The sequence below is a fragment of the Urocitellus parryii genome, chromosome 3, assembly GCF_045843805.1.
Source record: "Urocitellus parryii isolate mUroPar1 chromosome 3, mUroPar1.hap1, whole genome shotgun sequence".
NCBI lineage: Eukaryota > Metazoa > Chordata > Mammalia > Rodentia > Sciuridae > Urocitellus > Urocitellus parryii.
Genome location: NC_135533.1, coordinates 4,695,679 through 4,720,131, shown reverse-complemented (window position 1 = coordinate 4,720,131; position 24,453 = coordinate 4,695,679). Strand labels below are relative to the sequence as shown.

The 24,453-nt window shown below is 35.3% G+C and overlaps 1 protein-coding gene across 2 annotated transcripts in view; it reads right to left on the bottom strand.

The window, feature by feature from the left end:
- Kmt2c (lysine methyltransferase 2C) overlaps positions 1–24,453 on the bottom strand; it is a 269,564-nt gene that overhangs the window by 129,162 nt on the left and 115,949 nt on the right. For both annotated transcript variants that reach the window (XM_026413840.2, XM_026413847.2), the window contains exon 7: positions 1,547–1,709. In XM_026413840.2, coding sequence (XP_026269625.2) covers positions 1,547–1,709 — 163 coding nt within the window. The remainder of the gene's footprint in view (positions 1–1,546; positions 1,710–24,453) is intronic.

The following is a 24,453-nucleotide window of genomic DNA, read 5'->3' as shown; positions in this document are numbered from 1 at the left end:
TACAGTTCATCTATTTTAATCTCCATGAGTCTATTTTGGAACAAGGCATAATACCACTAATTTTGATGTATCTTTTACCTATAAATTGCCAGCATAAACCTTTCACCATCTGCATGACAAATGATGGCAAATAAGCTCACTTCAGTTCTTAACAGTTCATTATTTTACAAACTGATTTATGATCACTAACATGTAACTGAGGGCATATACTATAGAATGTTGTTGTCAGCAGAAAGCAGTACTCCTATCAATTAATGAAATCTCTAATATTAGAGCCATATTCATATACAGGTTTGCACACTGTTTACCAAGGTCTATAGTATAACTGAATCCAAAACACTGAATAAAATTCAGATTATTACATACAGAAAAGCAATTTTTATCTGTGGGCAAAGTGTATTATACCACCCAAAATATAATGATGTATGCCCTCACTGAAATAATTCACTGCTTTTAAATACCCATAGCAGTTGTTGTACATGAATATTCTCTCTCTCTCAGATGTAATGGTAAGTAATCCAAAATATTTTTTAAACTTTATTTATAAGTCCTTTATTTATAAGCTTAAATATGATTTGGAATTTTAGTATGCCTTATCCATAACGTTCACCTGTATAGTTGGTAAGAGCACATGATTATATATGTGGAAACAAAATTTGAACTGAAGATGAAATTATGGTACAAAATGAAGATAAAAAGTAAAGATTATATAGTCTAATTGTACTTGAAATTACTTTATGTTAAGCCTGAAATAGTATATATGATTCATAAACCTGGAAAAGACAGAGGGGAAAGCTTTTATCAAAACACTGGTAAGAAATGAATAAAAGATAACAAGTAAGTAAGAAGTGACATAATAAAAGACTGAATAAAACATCATGGAGATTTTACAATGAGTATGGAAATTCAATGTTCTAGGGGAAAAGATCCCACATGCTTATTGGAAATCCATATAGTGAAAAACCAGAAAAGTCAAACATTTAACATTTTCACTGAATTCTAAAATATTATTGGAAAAAGAAATTAAAAAAAAAAAAAAAAGACCACTGCAGATTACAGATACCCAAGACTGACGAATCACAAACAGGCACAACGAGCTTCCTATCACAACTCCCAAGGCTACACAGCTCCCACAAATTTATGAAGTACTGGACGCTCCTACACCAGACATCCTCAGATAACGCCAGAGAGATCTGGCTTTGAACTCCCCCCACTGCACAGTGTTCTGTGGGTAAAGACACTGATTACCATTTAACCTTTTAATGAACTGCTGTATAGCACATATTCGAAATACTATACTCAGTATGTTTTTCTATGGTTTAATTTTTTTAAAAAAGCAAGAATATAAAAGCTCTCTTTAAATTTTTGAGGAAATAGCCTTTTGGAATTAATTTCTATGAAATTGTTAACAAAGTTCCCCCAAGGACCTATTGCAAAGATCCCTCAGACTACCAGGATTATGTACAAGTAGAATAACATGGAGGGAATGTACAGTGTAAGTAAACACACTGAAAGAAGTTTAAAAATACATCTGTCATAAACTTACATCTTTCAGGAGCTTGGTCAATGTGTTCTGGACAAAGAAGGAAAAAGTGGCTAAAGTCCTGAAAGGTGCCGGCTCCTGCAGCACAGGGATAATGGTACATCTGGGTACATTTCTCTTCACAGCATTTGATACTGGCTCCAAGGTGCTTACAAAATGCACATCGCTGGAGGGGAAAAGGGAGAGAAGTCTCATTAGAAAACCTTAAAAAGCAACATTCAAATGTAGGGATAAGGAAGGTATAAAAAAAGTTATTTGTATCATACTAGTAAAACAATTTGCACCTGTGAATAAAGGACCAGTTAAAAATAATAAAACCTAAGGTGCTCAACGGAATGCTTGTCATATCACCAACTCATCCTTCCATTCAAATTAGAAAGCTGGCATTTCAAATTTTCCTATTTTGTCAAAAATGTACAACTAAAGATTTAAAAGACAAATAGTCTAATAGTATAATTTAAAAGGCAGATATGTAGTTGATTAAAGATACATATAAAGGGCTGGAGATGTAGCTCAATGCTAGAGTGCTCGCCTAGTATGCTTACAACCCTGGGTTCCAACCCCAAGAATCCCAAGGGAGATAAAAGTGGGGACATAAAAATCCAGATACTTCACTGTAGCAATTAGTTTTTTATTTCTTTACCACAGCTGGGAGTGTGATGGGAAATTAATTCATCTGGGTATATCTTTCCCCATTTCCACACTGGCCTGCCTCCACTTTCTTGCAAGATGTGGAAAGCAATGTAAAAAGTCTCCACAAACACCAGGGGGAGTAGAGGGCCAATGAGTGTACATTGTGGGGAGGAATTACCCACAATGCTGCATTTGCTTATTCAATTTTGTCTCTGAACAATTAATGAACTCTTCCTCATCCGCCTAAGCCTACTTGGGAGTCTTTTCACAATTGTCTTTTATTTTATGAAACACTGCTGAGTGGCTCTAAAACCTCTTTCTACGGAGACACCTAAATGTCTCATGCACCATGCTGTTTCACATTCACGCCACCACATGGTAATTCTATCTTTTTTCACCCTAGTTCAAAATTCTTGAGTAAGGTACCAGATTATACCGTCTTTGCATCCACTGCACCAGGAATGCTCCTTGACCAGAAAGGCCCTGATAAACAGGTGTTCACACTCACACACACTGAATAGATACCACCCTGGCAATCCTATTCCTACACGTGACTCACCAAACAACTGAAACCTTACATAACAAAAATAGGTAGATTCTGTGAGCATAATGATGAGTATTCTCACATGCTAATGCACTGATTCTACAATGTTAACCAGGGAATGTGAGATTTTTAATTATTTTCAATCTTCCATGTAAATTTGTAAATAAACATGTAAATAAACCATCACATACTATCAAACTCTTCTTCTTTATTATCAATCCACTGTACTAAACAACATAAGAAAGCTTAGAGACTCTTGGTTTGTCTTCTGTACATTTTGATTTCGAATTAATAGACCAGTAAAACTTGTAAATAACTCAAGTTTTAGTTATATTCATCACATTTTAATTTTATATAATGTTCACATGTCCAGACTAGTACATATTTCACTTCTATTTTATACTTAGCATTACTGCATTAAAAAAGAAAATAAAGCCTTATTTCTCTGATTAAAGCATAACAACCAGTTTTTTTTTTCCCAAAATAGGCTGTTTTATAATGTAACCTTCCAAGGCACCTAAATATGTCCGAAATATTAATAAATCCTAGAGTTAACAAGAATAATAACATCAAGGTCCAGAGAAGTCAAGAAAATGCTGAAAGAAGAAAATACAGTTAATCTGCTGAGAAAATTTTCTGATAACACATTAACATAAACTAATTTCTCCTAAATGGTAAAAAAATATAGGGGTTCTTATTGGCACGATGTACATAAGTCTTTTTCACTAAAAATAACTTTGACAAATAAGATATAATAAGTTTTACTTAAATATATGTAAGGAAAAAATAATGTAAATTGATCCTTAGCCCAACACCTACATTATTTTAGAGACACCAATATGTTCTCTTAGTCAGGCCTTCAAAGAAAAATATCACATGACATTAGCTAAACTATTATGAAAAGTACTGGAGTTTATCCAACATACTCATTTACATCATCACAAAAAGATATCAGGAAATAGTGGGGAGGAAATAAAGCACTAAGAGCATGTAAGTGAACCCTTAAAACCCATCTGTTCCAACGGCCCAGCTGAGGACACCTGGCATTCAGAGAGTACGGACGCCACACACACCGGCTGGGAAGGATCTTCCTGTACCACAAAAAATATCTGTAAAAATTACAGAAAATACCAAAGAATGAATTTCCACTGGGATCTTCTGTAATGTTGGCACTTATACACTTGTCAGAAATCAAATAATTCATAAAATAAATAACAATTATAAAACTAACATTTAGGGAGAATGAGTATAAGGTAAATAGTCCTTAAGTAATGTTATCAACTAAATGATGAATATAAGACAATATTTTAAAGTCTAGATAGTACTTTATTCTTTTCTAACTCTGTCCAATCATTAAAGAAAACAAAAGGGGGTTGGGGTTGTAGCTCTGTGGTAGAGCACTTGCGTGAGGCACTGGGTTTAATCCTCAGCACCACATAAAAATGAATAAATAAAGATTTGTGTCCATCTACAACTAAAACAATATTTTTTAAAAAAGAAAACAAAAGGGAGGAGATATGAAAAAGTAGTGTTATGTTTTACATTAATCCAAAAACATACTTTTAAAAATCTCAGTGAGAACTCCTATTACCGATTATAAGAATGAATCTGAGGGGCTGGGGTTGTAGCTCAGTGGTAGAGTGCTCCCCTCGCACATGGGAGGCACTGGGTTTGACCCTCAGCACTACATGAAAATAAAATAAAGGTACTGTGTTCATGGACAACTAAAAAAAAAAAAAAAAGCATATGAGTCTGAAGATCTTCCTAAACTCTAGACCAAAATGAAGACTTCTCCAAACAAATCTTTAATACAAAACATAACCAAAAAATTTTTCAGAGATTAAATTTTCATCATGAAACTACAACAAAAGATTAGGGACATTCCATCTGTGTTGAACAGATCATCAAGTCATTATTCCATATCAACAAGAACAATGGTTTTAGACTAGGTGTTCTAAGAAACGTAAAGTTACTAAACTTTTCACATTCCAAAACTGTTTTTAAAGTTCACCAATCATTTCTTATTATTAGTCACTGGGATTCTTGTAACAAAGAACAAAGATGGCAAGTGAGAGGAGAAGATATGATGACATGGAACACTAATCCAGAAGGTCAAAATCTATTTAATAGAAATGCCAGAAAGAGGGGAGAGGCATAATCATAGAAATTGTCCTAGAAGCAAAATTTTGAAATATCTAATACTAAAAACATTTATTAAGTATAATCTCCACTTAACAGAAGACAAACCTAAAATACAAAATGTCTTCATATCAATTCCACTGACCTCTGAACCCAAACCAAAGTCTCCAGGCTTAGTCTCCATCATAATTCCTCCCAAAACTCCCTAAAGATCAGCTTCAAATTACAATGTCCCATTACCAATAAAACCCAGTAATTGGGCAAATTTTTAACATAAGGATAAAGAGAAATTTGGGGAAGCCAAACAGATCATTTCCAAAGCAAGACAAAATTAGGCATTAGCAATATTAAATTAAAAGGAGAAGAAGTAGAGTACCTTTAAAGGTATACAAGAAAAATTATTTGAAACTAAAGTTTTAATGGCTGTTAAGATAACATTCAACTCCATGAAAAATAAATGTACACAGGTTAAATTCCCTATTAAAAGAAATGAACATTCAAAACATACTTAATATACTCACACACTTTATACCTAAACACATACACATTTTTATGTGTATATGTATATAGATACACATGAGGAACATGACACACTATACAAACAGCTGTGGATAAAGATAGACAAATACTATCAAAAACTGAAGGTATAGCAATATTTGGTGTAAAGAAAACAGAATTCTCAAACTAAAAAGCAGCAAACATATCAAAAATAATACTAAGTATTACAGTGTCAATTCAGAAGAATAATTCAATAAAGTTTCTAAACCTCATAAATATTTTTGGAATATAAAAAGTGAAGAAAAGAGAAGTACATGCATAAATTGGACTTTACCATCTCTCTCAAGTTACTAAGTAGATATAAAACAAAGAATTTAATAGAAAGCTTGATTTAAGCTCACATAAAGATACATACAAATCTCTATTCCAAAAATGAGAGCAGCTCCGCAGTACAGAAATTGCCCAGTATGCATGAGGCCCTGGGTTGGATCCTCGAAAGACACAGACACACAGATACACATGCACTTGCTCATGTGTGTGCATACATGCATTCCCCCACCACTTTCATTCTATTCAAATGTACATAAAAATTTCAAAAAATTCATACAGGATCTATATTGCCCCCACCCCTTTCATTCTATTCACATGTACATAAAATTTTCAAAAAATTCATACAGGATCTAAATGTCCACATACACAAACGGTAGGTATTTCCTATGCTATATGCAATAAAAGCAAATATATCCTTCAATCTACAATAAGAATAAAACATTCAAAATGTAAGGATAAACTCCCAAGTTCCCAAATCTATTAAAAAATTTTAAACTCCTGTCTACATAATAGCAGACTTTTTAAAATAAAAAGCGTATGTTGTATTTGAATGATTAAGAAATCACAAAATCTTTTTGAGATGTGGCAAATATGGTATTCAGAGGAATAATATAACTTGGAAATTGCTAAACTTTAAGACTAAAAAAATGAAACTATAGCTAAAAATTAAAGCCAGTAAAAAAATCAGCATTCAGTGTGTAAGATCTGCCATCTAAGGAAATAAGCTACACTAATAGTATGTCTAGGGAAACCTTATTACTGAGATTCAGGTGTTTTAGTCTATCAAAAGCAAAAATTTTGCATTAAAAACTGAAATAAACCAATTAAAATAAAAGTCAAATTATCAAATAATTTATTGTACGAGCAGGCCTGAAGTAAAATTTGGGGAGGGGGCCTCTTCTGCCCAGGATTCAAACCCCAGCACCCCCCAACTCCCCAAATTTTACTTCAGGAATAGATAAAGAGGGCTTACTTCAGGAATAGATAAAGAGGGCTGGGGATATAGCTCAATTGTTAGTATGCTTACCTCCCATGCAGCAGAAGACCCTGAGTTCAATCCCCAGCAAAACACACACACACACACACACACACACACACACACACACACACACACACAGTAGCTTCATAGGAATAGATGTAGGTATTAAATAGACATAGGTGTTAAAGGCAAATTCTATTAATTAGCTATAACCCTATGATTAGCTTTAATTCTACCATTGAGCTACATTCTCAACCCATTTTTATTTTTTGAGACAAATTCTTGCCAAGATACCCAGGCAGGCCTCAAACTCACAATCCCCCTGCCTCACTCAGCCTCCTCAGTGGCTATAGTTAGAGCTATGGACCACCTCGTGGGGCAATAATGAATATTTTGATGATTTACTGTTATTGTTGTTTTGACCCAGTTAATTATTCCAATTTTTACACTACTAAACACACATTTCCAATTGAAGCATTTGCTTTAAAAAGTAATGTAAAATACCCAGGTGAGGTGGCGCACACCTGTAGTCCCAGGGGTTTGGGAGGCTGAGGCAGGAAGATTGCAAGTTCAAAGCCAGACTAACCAACTTAGCTATACCCTGTCTCTAAATAAAAAACACACACACAAAAGGCTGGGAGTGTGGTTCAGTGGTTGAGTGCCCCTGGGTTCAATCCCTGGAACCAAAATAAATAAATAGATAAGTAAATAAAAATGAAGAAAACGAAGAACAGGATTTTCTCTTGCTGATATCCTTCCTTTCTCACTATCCTCCTGGTTACTTTCACAGCAGTCTTTCTAAAGAATCCCTGATACATTTTGGATTGGATCCAAACTCCTCAATTTGTAATTTCTGGTAGGCACACCACCAAACCCCACCCCCACCAAGATTTCCCACCCTAATCCAGAGACTAAGGTGAGATATTTGTCAGAGGTAACATTATAACACATGACAAAGGGATTTTGCAGTTGTGGTTAAGGTTACTAATCAACTAACTGAAATAATCGAAAGGGATATTTGTCGGTCACACAATTCTCCAACTAATAGTACAAAAGGGAAGTGAAGGAAATTCAGGATGAGTGAAAAATTTAATACATTGCTGGTATCCTTGAAGACACAAGGAGCCAAGAGTGAGTGACCCAGCAAGGGATGGAGGACTTGGTCCTAAACTGCACAGCTAAATCCCTCCATACCAGAAGGGTTCTAGGGGAGGGCTTGGGCAGAGCCCCCACCCAGCCAAATATTGATTTGAACCTTGAAAGGCTAGACCAAGAACACAGTTAGGCCTGTGCAGACTTATGACCTAAGGTAATAGGTGCCTTTGAAAGCCTTTATGTTTTCAGTAATCTGTTGGGCAACAAGAGATAACAAACAGCATGTCAAGGACCCCCCATGCTTGGCCCTCCTCTGCCAGATCACTGTTACAGACTTTTTAACAGCACACTTATATTACACAATGTCTTACTCAACACCATGAAGTTAAAAGGGTATTTTAAACTTCTGCTTGAAAATGAAGCAGAATCTCAGATTTCCACAAGATAATACAGAAGAGATTAGCATTCCAAGCCCACAAATGTGCCCTCTACTTACTGAGTCCAAGAAATAGTAATTTTTCTATTTGCAGCAATATATTGAAGTAAACCTGAATACAAGCCCCAAACAGCAATAATCTTTACTATAATTAAATAAAAATGAGTAAAACTGACTATATAAAAATTTTAAACGTTCATATGGTAAAGCCACACACATCTCAGAGAAATTGAAATGTCAAAATATAAAAATAACAACTTTCCATTTCAATTACAAATATTCTGGATACAGAACAACAAATTTTACATTATAAAAATAAGTACAATTTAAAAATAGACAATGATACCTTCTAGAAGTTCATAATTTAAAGAGAGGCACAAAGTTGGCCAATAAAATGTGATTAACATACAGATTTAGTGAGCACTATTATTGCAAGCAACTAGGCCAAGCACTCTATAAGAACTACCTTATTCAAGTCTAACCACCATCATGTTGGATAGATATCATTATTTCTCATTTTATAAATGGAGCACAGAGGTTAAACTCTTGTCCTAGCTCACAGAGCCAGGAGGTAAACAGGAGTAGATATAGATATTAAAGAAAATTCCATTAGCTAGATATGACTATATGATTATGTAACTATGAAATACTTAATCATAAAGCATAGACAAAGGCAGGCCAAGCAAAGTGTTGTAGTGATGATGGTGCCCACCCTGGAGTCAGGACAAATAACCCAATGGACGCAGGATGAAATTTCCGGGGTGTTCCTGCTGTTTCAAGGTCCCAGTTCAGCTTATAGGTATTGACCCTTCGGGGTGTTCTCACAAAAGTACACTTATTTATTGGTGAAATTTGCTGCTTATGTAGTATTCTTCAGTAAGAAGTTTTCCAAAAAGCTAAGAATTTCAGATAAAGAGTCACCTTATAACAGAAAATATCTGCTTTTTTCTCACATGAAATTCTGTATTAATACCAGCAACTCTATCTGATGTTTCCCTACTGGGAAACTGTGGGTTAGGATTTCTTATTCTTCTCAAGTAACTTGTAGCATATGCAGATGATTTTAACTGGGAAAACCATTCAGATAAAATCACTATAAATAGATTCCAAGTTATCTGTCCTTAGCAAAAAAAAAAAAAAAAAAGAAAGAAAGAAAGAAAGAAAGAAAAAAAAACCCCACATAATTACCATAAGAACTGATTTTGTTGTTGTTATTACTCAAAGTACCAAATCAAGAATATTATTGTGAGAATTTATTTTGTTTGGAAGTTGGGGTTTTTTAAGTTAACACATTAATTTAAGTAAGGAATACTGGTGTACAACTGTAATACCAGCTACTCATAAGGCTATAAAGCAAGAGAAACAAAAGTTTGAAGCCAGTCTGAGTTATTTAGTGAGACCCTGTCTCAAAAAAAAAAAAAAAAAAAAGATAATGCTCAGAGGTAAGGGGCTTGACTAGATTGTGCAGAGCACCAAGTTCAATCCCTAGAACTTTAAAAAAAAATTCATATAAGTTTAATATGATTTTAAAGTTAATAAGAAAACAGCACATATTTTTAAAAAGGTAGAAACATCAAAAACAGGGACAGAATTTTAAAAGCTTTCATATGAGGACGAATAAATACAGATATCATAAGTCAACTGGATACATTAAAAACATGTCCTATAAAGAGAGATAGAACTACATTCTTATTAGTTCAAAACATTGGTGTAGTTTTACTTCAAATTTAAAAGGAAAGTATGCTCATCTTAAAGATTTCAACAATAGTACAAGAACTTCTGTTCTTACAATAGTACACTAGTAAAAAATAACATGATATTGGCACATGTAATGCCACATAGAGCTGACTGTGGTCAAATTAAACACTTGTAGAACTTGAGTGGCCAAATTGTTCATGTCTTCCACCTAAGTAATCAAAAGTAACAGAGCAGACCCCAAAATACTATGTTCCAAATAAGAAGTAGGGATGACCATCATCACAAGGTAATAGAATAAGAACATCAATGCTATAAAATCCACACAATTACAACAGCCACATGACGTGCCAAGAGCTCACAAAAATCACAGGAGTAACAAGTGATTTTCACATTACCAGATTCAACATGAACACAAAAAGCAACAATATCAAATGTTGTTCTTGCTCTAAATATTTAATATTTAATAGTTATTTTGGATTACTTTTAGATGATGCAAAATAATATTCCTTCGTTCTTTTAATGACTTTTTCAGTTACAATAATTAACTGAAACTCAAAGAAAAGACATTATAGTCTGAGTATAGGATAAAACTTTATATAAAGAAATGTGATAAAGGGCTACTGAATCAAAATGAAAAACATCAATACAAAGTCATGATTTTGAAAAAATATATTTTTGTCAGTATGATCTTGATATAAGAACAGACAAATATATGCATGGAACAGAATGGAGAATACAGAAACAGACTCACCATTCTATATTCAAATAATTTTTGATAAAGGAGCCAAGATAAATCAAGAGAATATATAATTTTGGGGGATTATGCTGGAAAAAGATAATATCCATGTGAAAAATAAAAAGGTCTTTGACCTTATATCTCATATTCAAATACATATTAATTTGACTTAAAGGTAACTGGAGATAAAGATTTATTAGTAAGGAATGAAAAGTATGATCCCAAACAGGAAAAATAAAGAACCAAAAAATTCACAAGAAGCAAACTTCATCAGCATTAAATCCATTTCCATAAATACCACTGAGAAAATTTTTTGATTAGGCAAAAATATTTGCAAAATACATCTCTAATAAATGATTTCTATGAAAAATATATAAAGAACCCTAACAATTCAATAATAAAATGACAAAAATCAATTGCCAGGGAGGATATAACAGAAAAAAAATATTTGAAGAGACACCTCACCAAAAATACACAAATGAAAAATAAATACATAATAAGATGCTCAATTTCATTAGTCATCAAGGACTGAAAAATCAAACCCATAATAAAGTATCTCTAACACCAAGCAGATGGCTAAAATTTAGAAACACTGACAATATCCAGCGCTGGCAACAATGTACAGCAATTGGAAGTCTCAGATCTTGCTGAGGGGATGGAAAAGTATACAGATACTCTTTTAAGAGATGTGAAACTATTTTCCAAAGTTAAGCATATATTTCAAAAAAATCAGCAATTCCAGTCCTAGGTATTTACCCAAGAAGTATGAAAAGATATATCTAGATGAAGAATGTTGCATAAATGGTCGTAACAGTTTTATAAATATTAGCCAAAAACTGGAAGAAACTTAGCTGTCAACTGGTGAATGGACAAATCTCAAAACCATTATGCTAAGTAAATAAGCCAGAACGAAAAAAAAATTATACACTGGAAAATTCCATTCATATATCAAGCCTAGAAAAGGCAGACTATACAGAATACAACAGATAGTGATTTCCAAGAGCTGAGTGGTGAGGAACGGACATCCCAGGGTCTTGAGAGAATTTATGGAGTGCTATGATTTGCATGAGTTGAGAGCTTGGTACCTAGTACCCAGTATGGAGGTTTTGAGAAGTGGTAAAACTTTTAAGAGATGGGCCCTGGCAGGAAATCACAGAACTAACTCTTCCCCTTGCTCTGGCTTCCTGTCTGTCCATTGCAGTGTGCCTTTCACTATGAGATGATGCAGCCAAGCTGGCCCTCCTTCAAACTGACAGCCTCTTTTGTTTAGAACTCACCAGCCTCCGGCATTTCCATAGCAATGATAACGGCTAATATATAGGATGATGAAAATACTCTTTAAAAAATTCTCACTGTGAGGACAGTTACATGACTGTATATTTGTCAGAACACATTTAATAATAATGTTAAATACTTTAATATAAGAATGTATTGAAATACATTTACTAACTAGGTAATGACAGAGGAGCCAACACCAGAATATCTTTCCTGAAGATAAAATTTATCCAATTAAAAAAAAAAATCTAACTACTTGAAATCACTTGGGAATAATCAAGAGCGCAGAGTGCAGTGGGAAGATGGATATTTGACATTTGAAAGAAGGAAAGACCATTGGCTAAGACTTGTATTTAGACAGATTTGCAGCTGAAGACAATCTTCAAGTGTACACTTGAGGAACAAGTGGTACTACTGATATGACAGATAAGGTTCAACATGCCAGAAAGGATGGAAAGTAAGGAAATCCTTACAAAGAGGGAACTACAGAAACTGAATAAACTCTCAAATCACTTACAGCCCTAAAATTTACATCCACAGAGGGGCCCTAAGTAGCTCAGAGGGAAGCAACAACTGAACTGATGACAGAATTCAGTGGAGATTTCACAGGTTGCCAGCTAACCAAACTTAGGATATCATAGGGAATGTGAATCCAGCCTTGATAACCCTCTCAGAACAAAGCCTGACACTGACTACAGCAAAACAGCAGGATCCAGCACTTTTTCACCAACAATAGTCAAGATTTAAAACTTCCAGACATGTGAGGAGAACAGGACCCACTGTTTAGGGGAAAAGTACTCAACAAATGGCAATATGAGTAACAACTTCAAAGCAACGACTGGAAACGTGGACAACATACAGAAGGAGCTGGTCACAACCAGGAGCAAAGCATCAAAGAGGCACAAAATAAAACCTAAGAGGAATTCCACAAGAAAATAGTACATTAATTTAAATTAAAATTTCTGTGAATAGCTTTACAAGAAACGGGATATGGCAGAAGAAATTAAATCAACAGCATAATCTATTCTGAGGAACTAAAAGTAACAATACTGAAAAGAAAATTAACAGAACTTAAGGAATCTATGAGGCAACATCAAATGCACCAACATGCATGAAATTAGAGTTAGGGAAGAGAAGATAATTGAACAGAAAAAAGGAAAGTAGGTAGGTAGGAGGGCTAGTCAGTGGAATCTTTCACAAATTTAATGAAAAATGTCAATTTACAGTTTCAAGAAGTTTACCAAACCCCAGGCAGAATGAATACAAAGAAAATCACACTAGGCAAATCACAGTCAGACTGCTAAAACCCTGAAAGTAGTCATATAACAACATGCACATGGGAACAACATTGTGGCCACGTGCCTTCTCAAGAGAGGATAGGAAATGATGCAACAGCTCCCACATGGGGAGAGAATGAACGTGTGTCCACCTACAACTCTCTACTCAGGAGCAAGGGAGTAAAAATGAATGCAGACTTCTCCTTCCAAATAAGAGACATTTTCCCTGTTCCTTCCATTAAATACCAGCTAAAAAACCCTGGAAGTGATACGTAAGACAAACACATGAAGACAACTAAAGGGAGCAAGAATGGAGAACTCAGGTACCCAAGGAAAAAGAGCACGCAATCCCTAGTTTCCTCTCTAACTCACAAATACAAGAAGAGGTGTTGCAGAGGCTAACAACTCAAACACCAACAGGCTTGCACATACATAATAGCCTCCAAAAGGCCTGCTGTTTCTAGTCAAAGAAGCAGGAAGACAAAAACCTGCTAACCAATAATCAACCAATGCAATATGGAATGTGAATCCAGCCTTGATAACCTTGATAAGCCAAACACCACAGAAAAAGCCCAAGCCCTAATTCACTGCCATTTTAGAGAATCTAAAATCTGTTTCCCACCCAGACAGAGTGATACCACAGATGGGCAAGATGGACATGTATATCCACTGGATGATGGTAAGACAGAATGGCAGTGGACAGCCTGGAATCAATACATGATACAGAGGTGCCCCTGCTCCCCATGCAGCAGAGGGCAGCAAGGGAAGTCTACCGGAAAATTAGAACTTAAGCTACTGCCCATGTGAAATGTGCCCACCCTCCACGTTGGTACCAGTGAAGGTTAAGTGAAAAGGAAGGCAGCAGATGCAGAAGTACAGAGGAGAATCTAGACTGTCATTTCTACCTGGTGTTCCCTAGGTTTCCCTCCCACCATGAGGCAATGGAGCCCTATCTGGAAACAGAATTACTATTCATTCTTGGGAGTAACAAGGCAGGAAGGACCCACTTAACCCATCATGATTTCAGATAAATCCTGGAGACTTTTGTAATATAATACTCAAAATACAAAGGATTCAATTGAAAAAAGAAAATCTGCCATACAAGAACAAGAAAACTCTCGAAAAAATGAGAAAAGACAATCAACACAGGTGATCCTGATAAATTCATAAATGTCAGAGTTAGTTGCTAAAGATTTCAAGCCATACATTATAAAACATCATCAACTAGTAATTATGAACATGCTTTTGAAATAAATGAAAAATGTAACATCTCAGCAAAGAAAATGAAAAAGGAACAAATGTAAAGTTTACAACTGAAAAATACACTTACAAACAAAATGTTCACTAAATATGTTGAACAATGAAATCAAGAAACTACAAAATAGGAAAGTGAAAAGATATAAAAAGGGAGAAAGAGATGAAAGGAATTATGGGACCATAACAAACATGATGTGGTACTCTTGTTATTGTAGTATCAAAAGAAAAGACAGAAGGTGAAGCTGAATAAGTATTTTAAGAAATAATGAGTGAAAATTTCACAAATTTAGAAAAAAAAAAACTTGAACGACAGACTCAAGAAGTTAAATTAACCCCAAGAAGATACATGCAAACATATCCATGCTGAAATACATCACACACTTTAAAAACTACAGATTAAACTAAAACACCTTGAGAGAAGAGAAACGAAACCATATCCACAGGTGAAAAGCAACTATCACAGCAGATTTCAGATCCTAAAACCATGGGCCAGAATGAAGCAGCACAACAGTTTTCAAGTTCTGAAAGAACACTCAACACTTAATTCTATACCCAGTAAAAATGTCCTTTAGGAAGAAAAGGACATTTATCTTAAAAGAAACAAAACAAAGCAAAACCCTCATATCAAAATACAAGGGAAAGTCAAAATGTCTGATGAGAGAAAACTAAAAATCAGTCATAAGGCCAATTAACTAAAACAGTGGCTAGAAAAGCTAGTGAGTCGTAAAGGAAAATGATAGAGACAGAGACTCAGCAGATCAGGAAAGAAGAAGAAACAAAGGAATGATAGAAATACAAGTGATAAAAGGGGCCTTTGCTTTTCCCTCTTGAATTTTCTAAATTATATTTAAGAATTAAAACAAAAATGATTATACTATATTATTCTCAATGTAAATATAGAAAAAACTAACACAAAAATGGATTAAGCTACAAATCAACTAAAACTAAGGATTCTATATTGCACAAGAAATGGTAAAATGTAGGTACCAACAGATTACCCTAAGTTTACAAATCAACACAAACTAAGGATTCTATATTGCACAAGAAATGGTAAAATGTAGGTACCAACAGATTACCCTAAGTTCCATGTTTATAAGGAAAAAAGCTAACACAACCTTTAAAGACATCTATACAAAAAAATTACACATAAAAAAACTATTATGAAGAGTAGGACTTTCACAGTGACACACAAGGAGCTTATCAAACTCTTCAGCAAAACACTTTAAAAAAAATATGTTGGTTGTCTCTTATCTGAAATATCTGGGACCTAAGATGTTTTAAAGATGAAGGATTTATTTCATATTTTGGAATACTTGCATATGCATAATCAGATATTTGAATGATGAGACATAACTCTAAACACAAAATTCATTTGCTTCATATACACCTAACATGAATGTCCTAAAGATAAGTTATACAATATTTTTATTGCACCTTTGTTTTGTATGCTATCCACAACATGAGGTCAGGTGAGGAAATTTCCACTGTTGACACTGAAAAGGTTTCCAACATGAGTATTTGACATTTCAGATTTTCGGATATAGGGGTAGCCAAAGTGTACATGTGTTTATCATTCAAAACCTCATGAAATTATCCTAAGAGCATGTAGAAAATGTTCAGGAAATCATACTATCATAAGAACAGGAAGAGTCTGTGCCAGTTTAGCCATGACCCATTCCATTAATTCCCTGCCAAGCAATGCATTACCAAAATTCAAAACACCTGACAAAACAAAGCTAGAAAGTCCCCTGAATTTTTCTATTCTAAGTCCCTTGTATTTTGATTCTTTTAAGAGAAATGTTGTCAGTTTTTACCAAAACAGCCAGGTAGAATTTGTATGGCAATTGTCTGAATCTGTACATCAACTTGGAGACTACTGTCATCCTAACATTACTAAGTATTCTGATCGATGAAAAGGAATTCACTCCATCTATTTAGATTTTTTATCCTGGATTTATCCTAGGAATGCAGGTCTGATTTACATCCAAAACTCAATCAATGTACAGTCTACATTAACATGATCAAAGGAAAAGCTTATCATCTCAATCAATACAGAATAAATGGGCTGGGATTGTGGCTCAGAGTTAGAGCGCTTGCCTAGCACTCGGGAGGCACTGGGTGTGATCCTCAGCACCAAATAAAAATAAAATATATTGTGTCCACCTAAATAAAAATAAATATTTTTTAAAATACAGAATAAAACTCTGAACAAAGTAAAATGCCTTGCTATAATAAAAATGCTCAACAAACTAGGATGCAAAGTAAAATTCCTCACTTTGAGAAAAAGGCATCTATAAAACTTCCATAACAAACATTACATTTAATGGTTAAAAACTGAACGTTTTCCCACATGGTTTCAGGTAAAAGACAATATCTGTTCTATCAACTTCCATTAAACATTGTACTAAAGGTTCTAGTCAGAGAAATTAGGAAAGAAAAAGACTGAAAAAGAGAAAACAAGCTGCATTTATAGATAAGATGATCTCATATACAGAAATCTGAAGAAATCAACTAAGATGCTAATAGCGTCAGGATACAAGGTCTATACAGAAAAGCCAGCTATTTCTATACACCATTAATGAATGCTTAAAATGAGATGAAGAGGACAATGTCATTTAAAACAGAATGAAAAAGAATAAAAAGGAAGTAAGACCCAAGAAAGTATCAGCCTCTATCATGAGAAGAATCAGGGCAAAAAAGGAAAGGCTACATTCAGAGCAGAGAAGACTGTGGGAGAACCCTGAATATGAGCAGGAAAATGACACGAACCTTCAATCACCTAGGGAATTTCACAGGTGGAGCAGAGAAAGGAAGGAACCACTGAGAGCCTCCACCACAGCTTCCTGGCTGGGGAGGAAAAGCAGAAAACGCCAGCAACCCCATCACAGCAGCACACAGACAAGGCCCAACTACCAGACAACATCCCACTGGGACCAGAGCAAGTCACTAAATCCCAGAACTCAAGCGACAGTAGCCACTGCTGGTGGCCATCCTTATCTCAAGACAGCTTCCTGAGGCCACCAGATACCTTGGACTAATGTGTACCTCACAGGCAGAAAACAGACCCCTCCACATCAGCAGCTACCAGGGCCACAAGACACAGTGCCATCTGTGTTTTCCCTCATCACCGAAGGTTGTCCCTTGGAACCTGGGGAAAGTCAGGTCAGGATCCCACAGCTCCAGGAAAGTGGCTGCCAATGCTAGGAGACCTGATGTCACCCACACTCGCCCGTGGGGCCTACAAAAGACCTGATCTATGATCTTGTAGCTCCAGCACCACAAACAGCAGTGCCACCCATGCTTTCCCACAGACCTGGGAACAGCCGCAGACATGTTGTGGCTGCCAACACCACAAGCCCTGGTTGGAGCCATACTTGTAGGGACATGGGAAAGGTTTCCTCCACCTTTCAAAACCTGAGGACCACATGACTGGTGGTGACAAAAGCCCTGGCATCTTGCAGTTCCAGAACCATAGCTGCTTGCACCCAAAGCCCAAGCATCTCCCACATGCAACCGAAGAGACTGGGAAAGGTACCCTATGTATCCCCCATGGCTCTGATATCATAGTTGTGGGTGCCACAACCAATGACATCACACGTACTTGCCCTGCAGAGCCTGAGTACATTCTCCTCCACACCTCCCAGCACCAGGACCACATCTGCCACAATGTCACTGATGACAGACTCACCAGGGCCTGACAACACACACCTCTGAGAGCCCACATCCACTATAAACTCTTACAACTACCTTCATGAACCACTGGGGTCTAGATCACGGAGGCCCTCACAGATGAAGACATCAAAGGACTATGCTTCTGAGCTCATCTAATACCAACGCCAAAGCACTTACCCAACCGACACCCTATATATACCCCACCCTATATGAAAAAGTCTTCTCTTACAGAAGCTACTCTAAACTTGAAAGAGGAGACTATTGCTCTAGACATGCAGATATCAACATGGGCTCACAAGAAACATGAAAAATCAAGGCAGTGTGATATCCACAACAAAATAATTCTCCAGAAGTAGATCTCAATTTAAAGAAAATCTACGGAATGTCTGAAAAAAAAAACAGTATTGAGTGACAACACCTAAAAGCTATTTGTAGAAAATACCACCCAACAGCAAGAGATGTACATTCTCATCTGCACAGGGAACATTCCCCAGGACAGGTCATACGTTAGGCCAAACATTGACTCTCAATGAATAATTCATATCATGTATTTTTCTCTGACCACAATGAGAAACTAGAAAAGTAGAAAACAAACAAAGACATAGAAATTGAATAACATGCTCCTAAATGGCCAGTGGGTAACTGAAAAAGTTAAAAGCAAACTTTAATATTTTTTAAATAAGTGACAATGAAAATGCAGCATATCAAAATCTATAAGATACATAAAAAGCTATACTAATAGTAAAGTTTATAGCAATAATTACATATCAGAAAATATATTTCAAATTAACAATGTAACAATGCACCTCAAGGACATGAAAAAACAAAATTTGTTAGAAGAACAAGATTAGAGTATAAACAAAATACAATTATAATTTTAAAAATGCAAAAGATCAGCTGGGTGCAATGGCACATGCCTATTATCCCAGCAACTCAGGAGGTGAAGCAGGAGGATCACAAGGTTAAAGTCAGACTCAGTAACTTAAAGAGACCCTGTCTCAAAATAGAAGAGGGTTGGGCATGTGATTCAGTAGTAAATCACCCTGAGTTCAATCCCTAGCATGAAAAACAAAACACACACACAATGAAACAAAGAGTTGTTTTTTATATAGACAAGCTTTTACGAAGATTGATAGAGAAGACCCAAACAAGTAATATCAGAAGTGAAAAAAAGAGATCTCACAACTGTTACCACAGAAATAAGAAATTACATAAATCATTATGATTAAAAAATTAGAAACATGGATATATCTGAACAAATATAATCTGCCAAGACTAAATAATATTAAAAATAAAACATATTCTATCTATGTAAAATATTAAAACATAAAATTTAAACAGAATAATAATGAGATTGAACCAGTAGTTAAAAGCCTCCCATCAACAACAATGATCACCAAAGCCCAGAACCTGATAACTTTACAGCTGAATTCCACAATACCTTTAAATAACTAATCCCACTTCTTTAACTATTTCCAAAATTGAAATTATTTTTATGAGACCAGCATTATATTTATAACAAAACCATTCAAAGACACACAAAAATAAATAAATAAAATAGATAGATATGGAAAAAAACTACAGACCAATATCTCTGATGAATATAGATAGAAAACTTCTCAACAAAATGTCAGCAAATCAAACCCAACAGTACATAAAAAGGCTCATATTCCAAGTAAAATGCATCCCAGGACACAAGGATGGTTTAACTTTCACAAAGCAATAACTATAATACACTAAACCAAGAGAATAAAGAAACTACATATGATCACCTCAACAGATGCAGAAAAAGCATAAGATCCAAATCCCTTCATGACAAAAACTTTCAAAAAATTAGGTATGAAATGAACATATGTCAAAATACTAAAAGGCATATGTGAAAAGCCTACAGTTAATGCCATACTTAACAAGAGAAAAGGCTCAAAGTATTTTCTCTGAGATGTGGAGCAAGACAAGGATATCCACTTTCAGCACTCTTTATTTCATAAATTACAGAAGTATTTTCAGTAAGAGAAAGAAATACAGGATATCTAAATAGGAAAGAGGTCAAATTATCCATATGACATATGATGTAATTTTACAGATAGATAAAAACAAATTCTCCATTAAAAAGCTGTCAGAACTCATAAATTTTCATAATATGAAATCAACATACCAAAAAAATACGACTTAATCACACCAATAACGGACAGGGAAAAAAAAAATCAAGAAAAACAAATGTTTGCAATAGTCATAAAAAAACTATATTTAGAAATAAATTCAACAAAATAATTAAAAGATCTCTACAATGGAAGATTTGGAAACATTAATGAAAGAAATAATGAGAGGAAAAAAATTTTAAAGGAAAGACATTCCATGTTCATGGATCAGAAAAATAGTCAAAATGACCATTATGTATAAGATGCTCTATTAATCCACAGCTATCCCCCTCAAAACACCAACAACTTTCTTTGCAGAAGTAGAAAAAAAATAAATCTAAATTTTATTTGGAATCACAAAAGACCCAGAAAACCCAAAATAATCTTGAAAAAGAAAAAAAAAAGCTGAAGGCACTCCAATATCTGATTTCACAACATATTAAAAAGCTACACTAGCCAGGCACAGTGGCAGAGGCGGCTGAGATAGGAGGGCTGAGAGTTCAAAGCCAGGCCCAGCAACTTTGGGAGGGCCTAAGCAACTGAGCAAGACCCTGTTTCTAAATAAAATTTATAAAAAAAAAAAAAAAAGGGCTGGGGATGTGGTACAGTAGTTAAACACCTCTGCATTTGCTTCCCAGTGTAAAAAAGTGGGGGGGAGAGTAGGGGTGGGGCAAGATCTCAGCAGTAGTGCACTTGCCTGCCATGTGTGAGGCACTGGGTTCAATTCTCAGCACCACATATAAATAAACAAACAAACAAACAGATGTCTATGAACAACTTAAAAACAAACAAAAAGCTATACTAGTCAAAACAGCACAGTACTGGCATAAGAACTGACACACAGACCAATAGCACAGAAAAAAGAACCCCATTATTAACCCTCATAAGCAAAGCCAGCTGATTTGGAGGTGAAGAACAAGAATTAAACCCAGGGCTTCCTGCAAGCCATGAAAATGTGCTACACTGGGCTATATCTCCAGCCCTTTTTCTTTTCGTAGTTTTTTTTTTATTTTTGATTATTTGGTACCAGGAATTAAACCCAGGGGCTCTTAACTACTGAGAATTGAACCCAGTGCCTCACATAGACTCAGCCAGATGCTGAGACTGGCTTTTAACTTGTGATTCTCCTGCTTCAGTCTCCAGAGTTGCTGGAATGTATTACAGGCATGTGTCACCAAGCCCAGCTATTTTTATTCACTTATTTGTTTGTGTGTTTGTTTGAGACAGGTTGTCCAGGGGGACCTCAAACATGCCATCATCCTGCCTGAGTAGCTGCGATTACAGAGGTGTCCACAGTGCCTGGCTGACGTTTTTAAAAAAGCTTTAAGAACATATGCTGAATGAACAACAGTCTCATCAACAAAATGATACTGGCAAAACTGAATACACAAACACAGAAGAATGAAACTAGATTCTTTCCTGTAACCATATACAAAGATCAACTCAAAATGAATCAAACACTTAAATTAATACATGAAACTATAACTAAAAGAAAACATGAAAACTATATATAAAAGAAAACAAAGGGGAAAATACTTTGATAAATACCACAGGTTCCTGCTCACTTGTGAAAAGTATAGTCGACTCCCAGACTTTATGTGGCCCATGATAGTCAAAAGGCAAACACTCTAAAATGCTATGTAAAATTTCCTTCAGACTAAGGGCATAAGATGAATATGAAACAAGAAAATCCTGAGTTCACATTTGGGTCTAATCCCCAAGATATCTCATATGTATATGCAAATATTCCAAAATCTGAAATCCAAAACACTTGTGGTACTAAGCTTTTCTAGGAAGGAATACTCTAGGAGTGAACTTCACAGAAGGAGTACATAAGATCTGCACACATAAATCATATGACATTTTGAGGGTAAAATGAAATCTCATGTTCATAGTTCAGAACCCAATAATTCTCAATTTGATACTCAGATTCAATTCAACTAGCAATACCAATTGAAACCCTATGCAGCTTTTTTCTAAAAACTGATACTGACCTTAAAATTCAGATGAAAATTCAGGGACTGAAAACAGCCAAAATATTTTTGAGAAAGGAAAACAAAGTTGCCTAGCCTGGTGGCACACACCTGTAATTCCAACAGCTTGGGAGGTTGAGGCAGGAGGAGAACAAACTCAAAAGCCAGTCTCAACAACTTAGCTAAAACTTAGCAACCTTGCCTCAAATAAAAAATAACAAGGGTTGGAGTTTGTGCATCAGTGTTTAAGCAACCTGGGTTCTATGCCTGCTACCAAAAAAAATAAATAAATAAACAAATAAAAAAGAAAACCAAATTGAGAAATGAACATGTCCTATTTTAAAGACTAACTACATAAGCACAGTGATCAATCAGTGTGGCAAGAACATATATACTGTACATGTAACAGAACCAAAAATCCAGAAATACACTCTTACACTTGTGGCCAATAATTTTTGAGACAGTACAAATAAAACTAAAGGGGCAAAGAACAGCCTTTCCAACAAATGTTGCTAGGAAAACTGGATAATAACATGCAAAAGAATAAAGCTGGACCATCACATCATGAAAGAAAATGAACTCAAAATATATCACACAGACAGGCACAAAATCAAGAGTAACCTGAGAGGCTGAGGCAGGCGGATTGCAAAATGGGAGGCCAGTCTCAGAAACTTAGCAAGACCCCATCTCAAAATAAAAAGGACAAGGGATGTAGCTCACTGGTAAAGGGTTCAATCCCCAGTACCACTCCCCTCCCCCCCAAAAAAGATCACAGATATAAAGAGCTAAAACTACTGAACTCTCAGAAGGAAAGAGAAGTCTTCACAGCCTTGAGACAATAGTTTCGTAGATTTAAATACCAAAAGAACCACCACCTCGAGAGAAACTGATTTTTACATATATATGTATGTATGTATGTATGTGTGTGTGTGTGTGTGTATATATATATATATATATATATATATATATATATATATATATATAATTTTAAATGTAGTGCTTTGGACGTTATTATCAAGGAAAAAGACAATCCACATTGGCGGAGAAACACCATTTCACATTACAATCAAGCAATCAAGAGCTCTTTATTTACAAAATGAGTTAATATGAGAAAATACATCCAGACAAAATTCTGCATAAAAATGTACATAAGTTTTCCTTTTCATAATTGCAAAAACTTAAGACACCACTAAGATGTCTTTCAATAAGCAATTGGTTCAAAAACTGTGATCCACCTGTACAAAGGAATACTACTAAGTAATCTCTATCAAATCACAAAAATGTGTGGCTGAAAGGCCAGAGTTCTATGTAGCATTTAGAGTGGCTTCTCCACTAAAAGACCAATGTGAAAACTAATCCTAATGGCATCTTCTAACACTTTCACGATTTCAGTTTTTAGTCACATTGTAATTTACACTGCTAAGAATTAAGGAATTTCCCCAGATGGCTAGCCAACTGCTTCAACCTATACAATCTTATGCGTGAATTCTGACACACACCTGCAAACACTTTTCTAGAGTTGTTCTCAAACAATCGACCACATAGGGGATGGAGCCCAGTGGCATAGCACCTGCTTAGCATGTCAAGGTCATGGGTTCAATCCCCAGCACCACCAAAAGTTAAATCAATAATAAATAAATGTGGATCCCAAAATTTCATTTAAAAGATTTTGACAGATCCCTAGAAGGAGATCACTAAAACTAGCCTCAACAGAGTTTGTGAGGCCAAAGCTATTTTCAAAATAAGATATTTACCACTTTTATCATGTTCATATTTGCACATGGTTCTACCAAAGCTGTAAAACAGTAAAGGTAAAACAGTTGCTGTCATTCTACAAATCAAAGGAAGTGGTATCAAGCTATACTAGACATTACTACATTCCCAAATGGCCCTACAACTGCAGTAAAAAATTAATGTCTCATTAAGATCATCATTGCTGGAACCACCATCAGACCCAGCTAGCTATCTCACTCTTTGACATATACCCAAAGGACTTAAAATCAGCACACTATAGTGATGTGGCCACATCAATGTCATAGAAGCTTAATTCACAATAGCTAAGCTATGGAAGGAACCTAGATCTCTTCAACAGATGAATGGATAAAGAAAATGTGGTACCTATACATAATGGAATATTACTCAGCCTTAAGGAAGAATGAAATTATGGCATTTTCCGGAAAACTGGTGGAACTGGAGACTTTCATGCTAATTGAAATAAGCCAATCCCAAA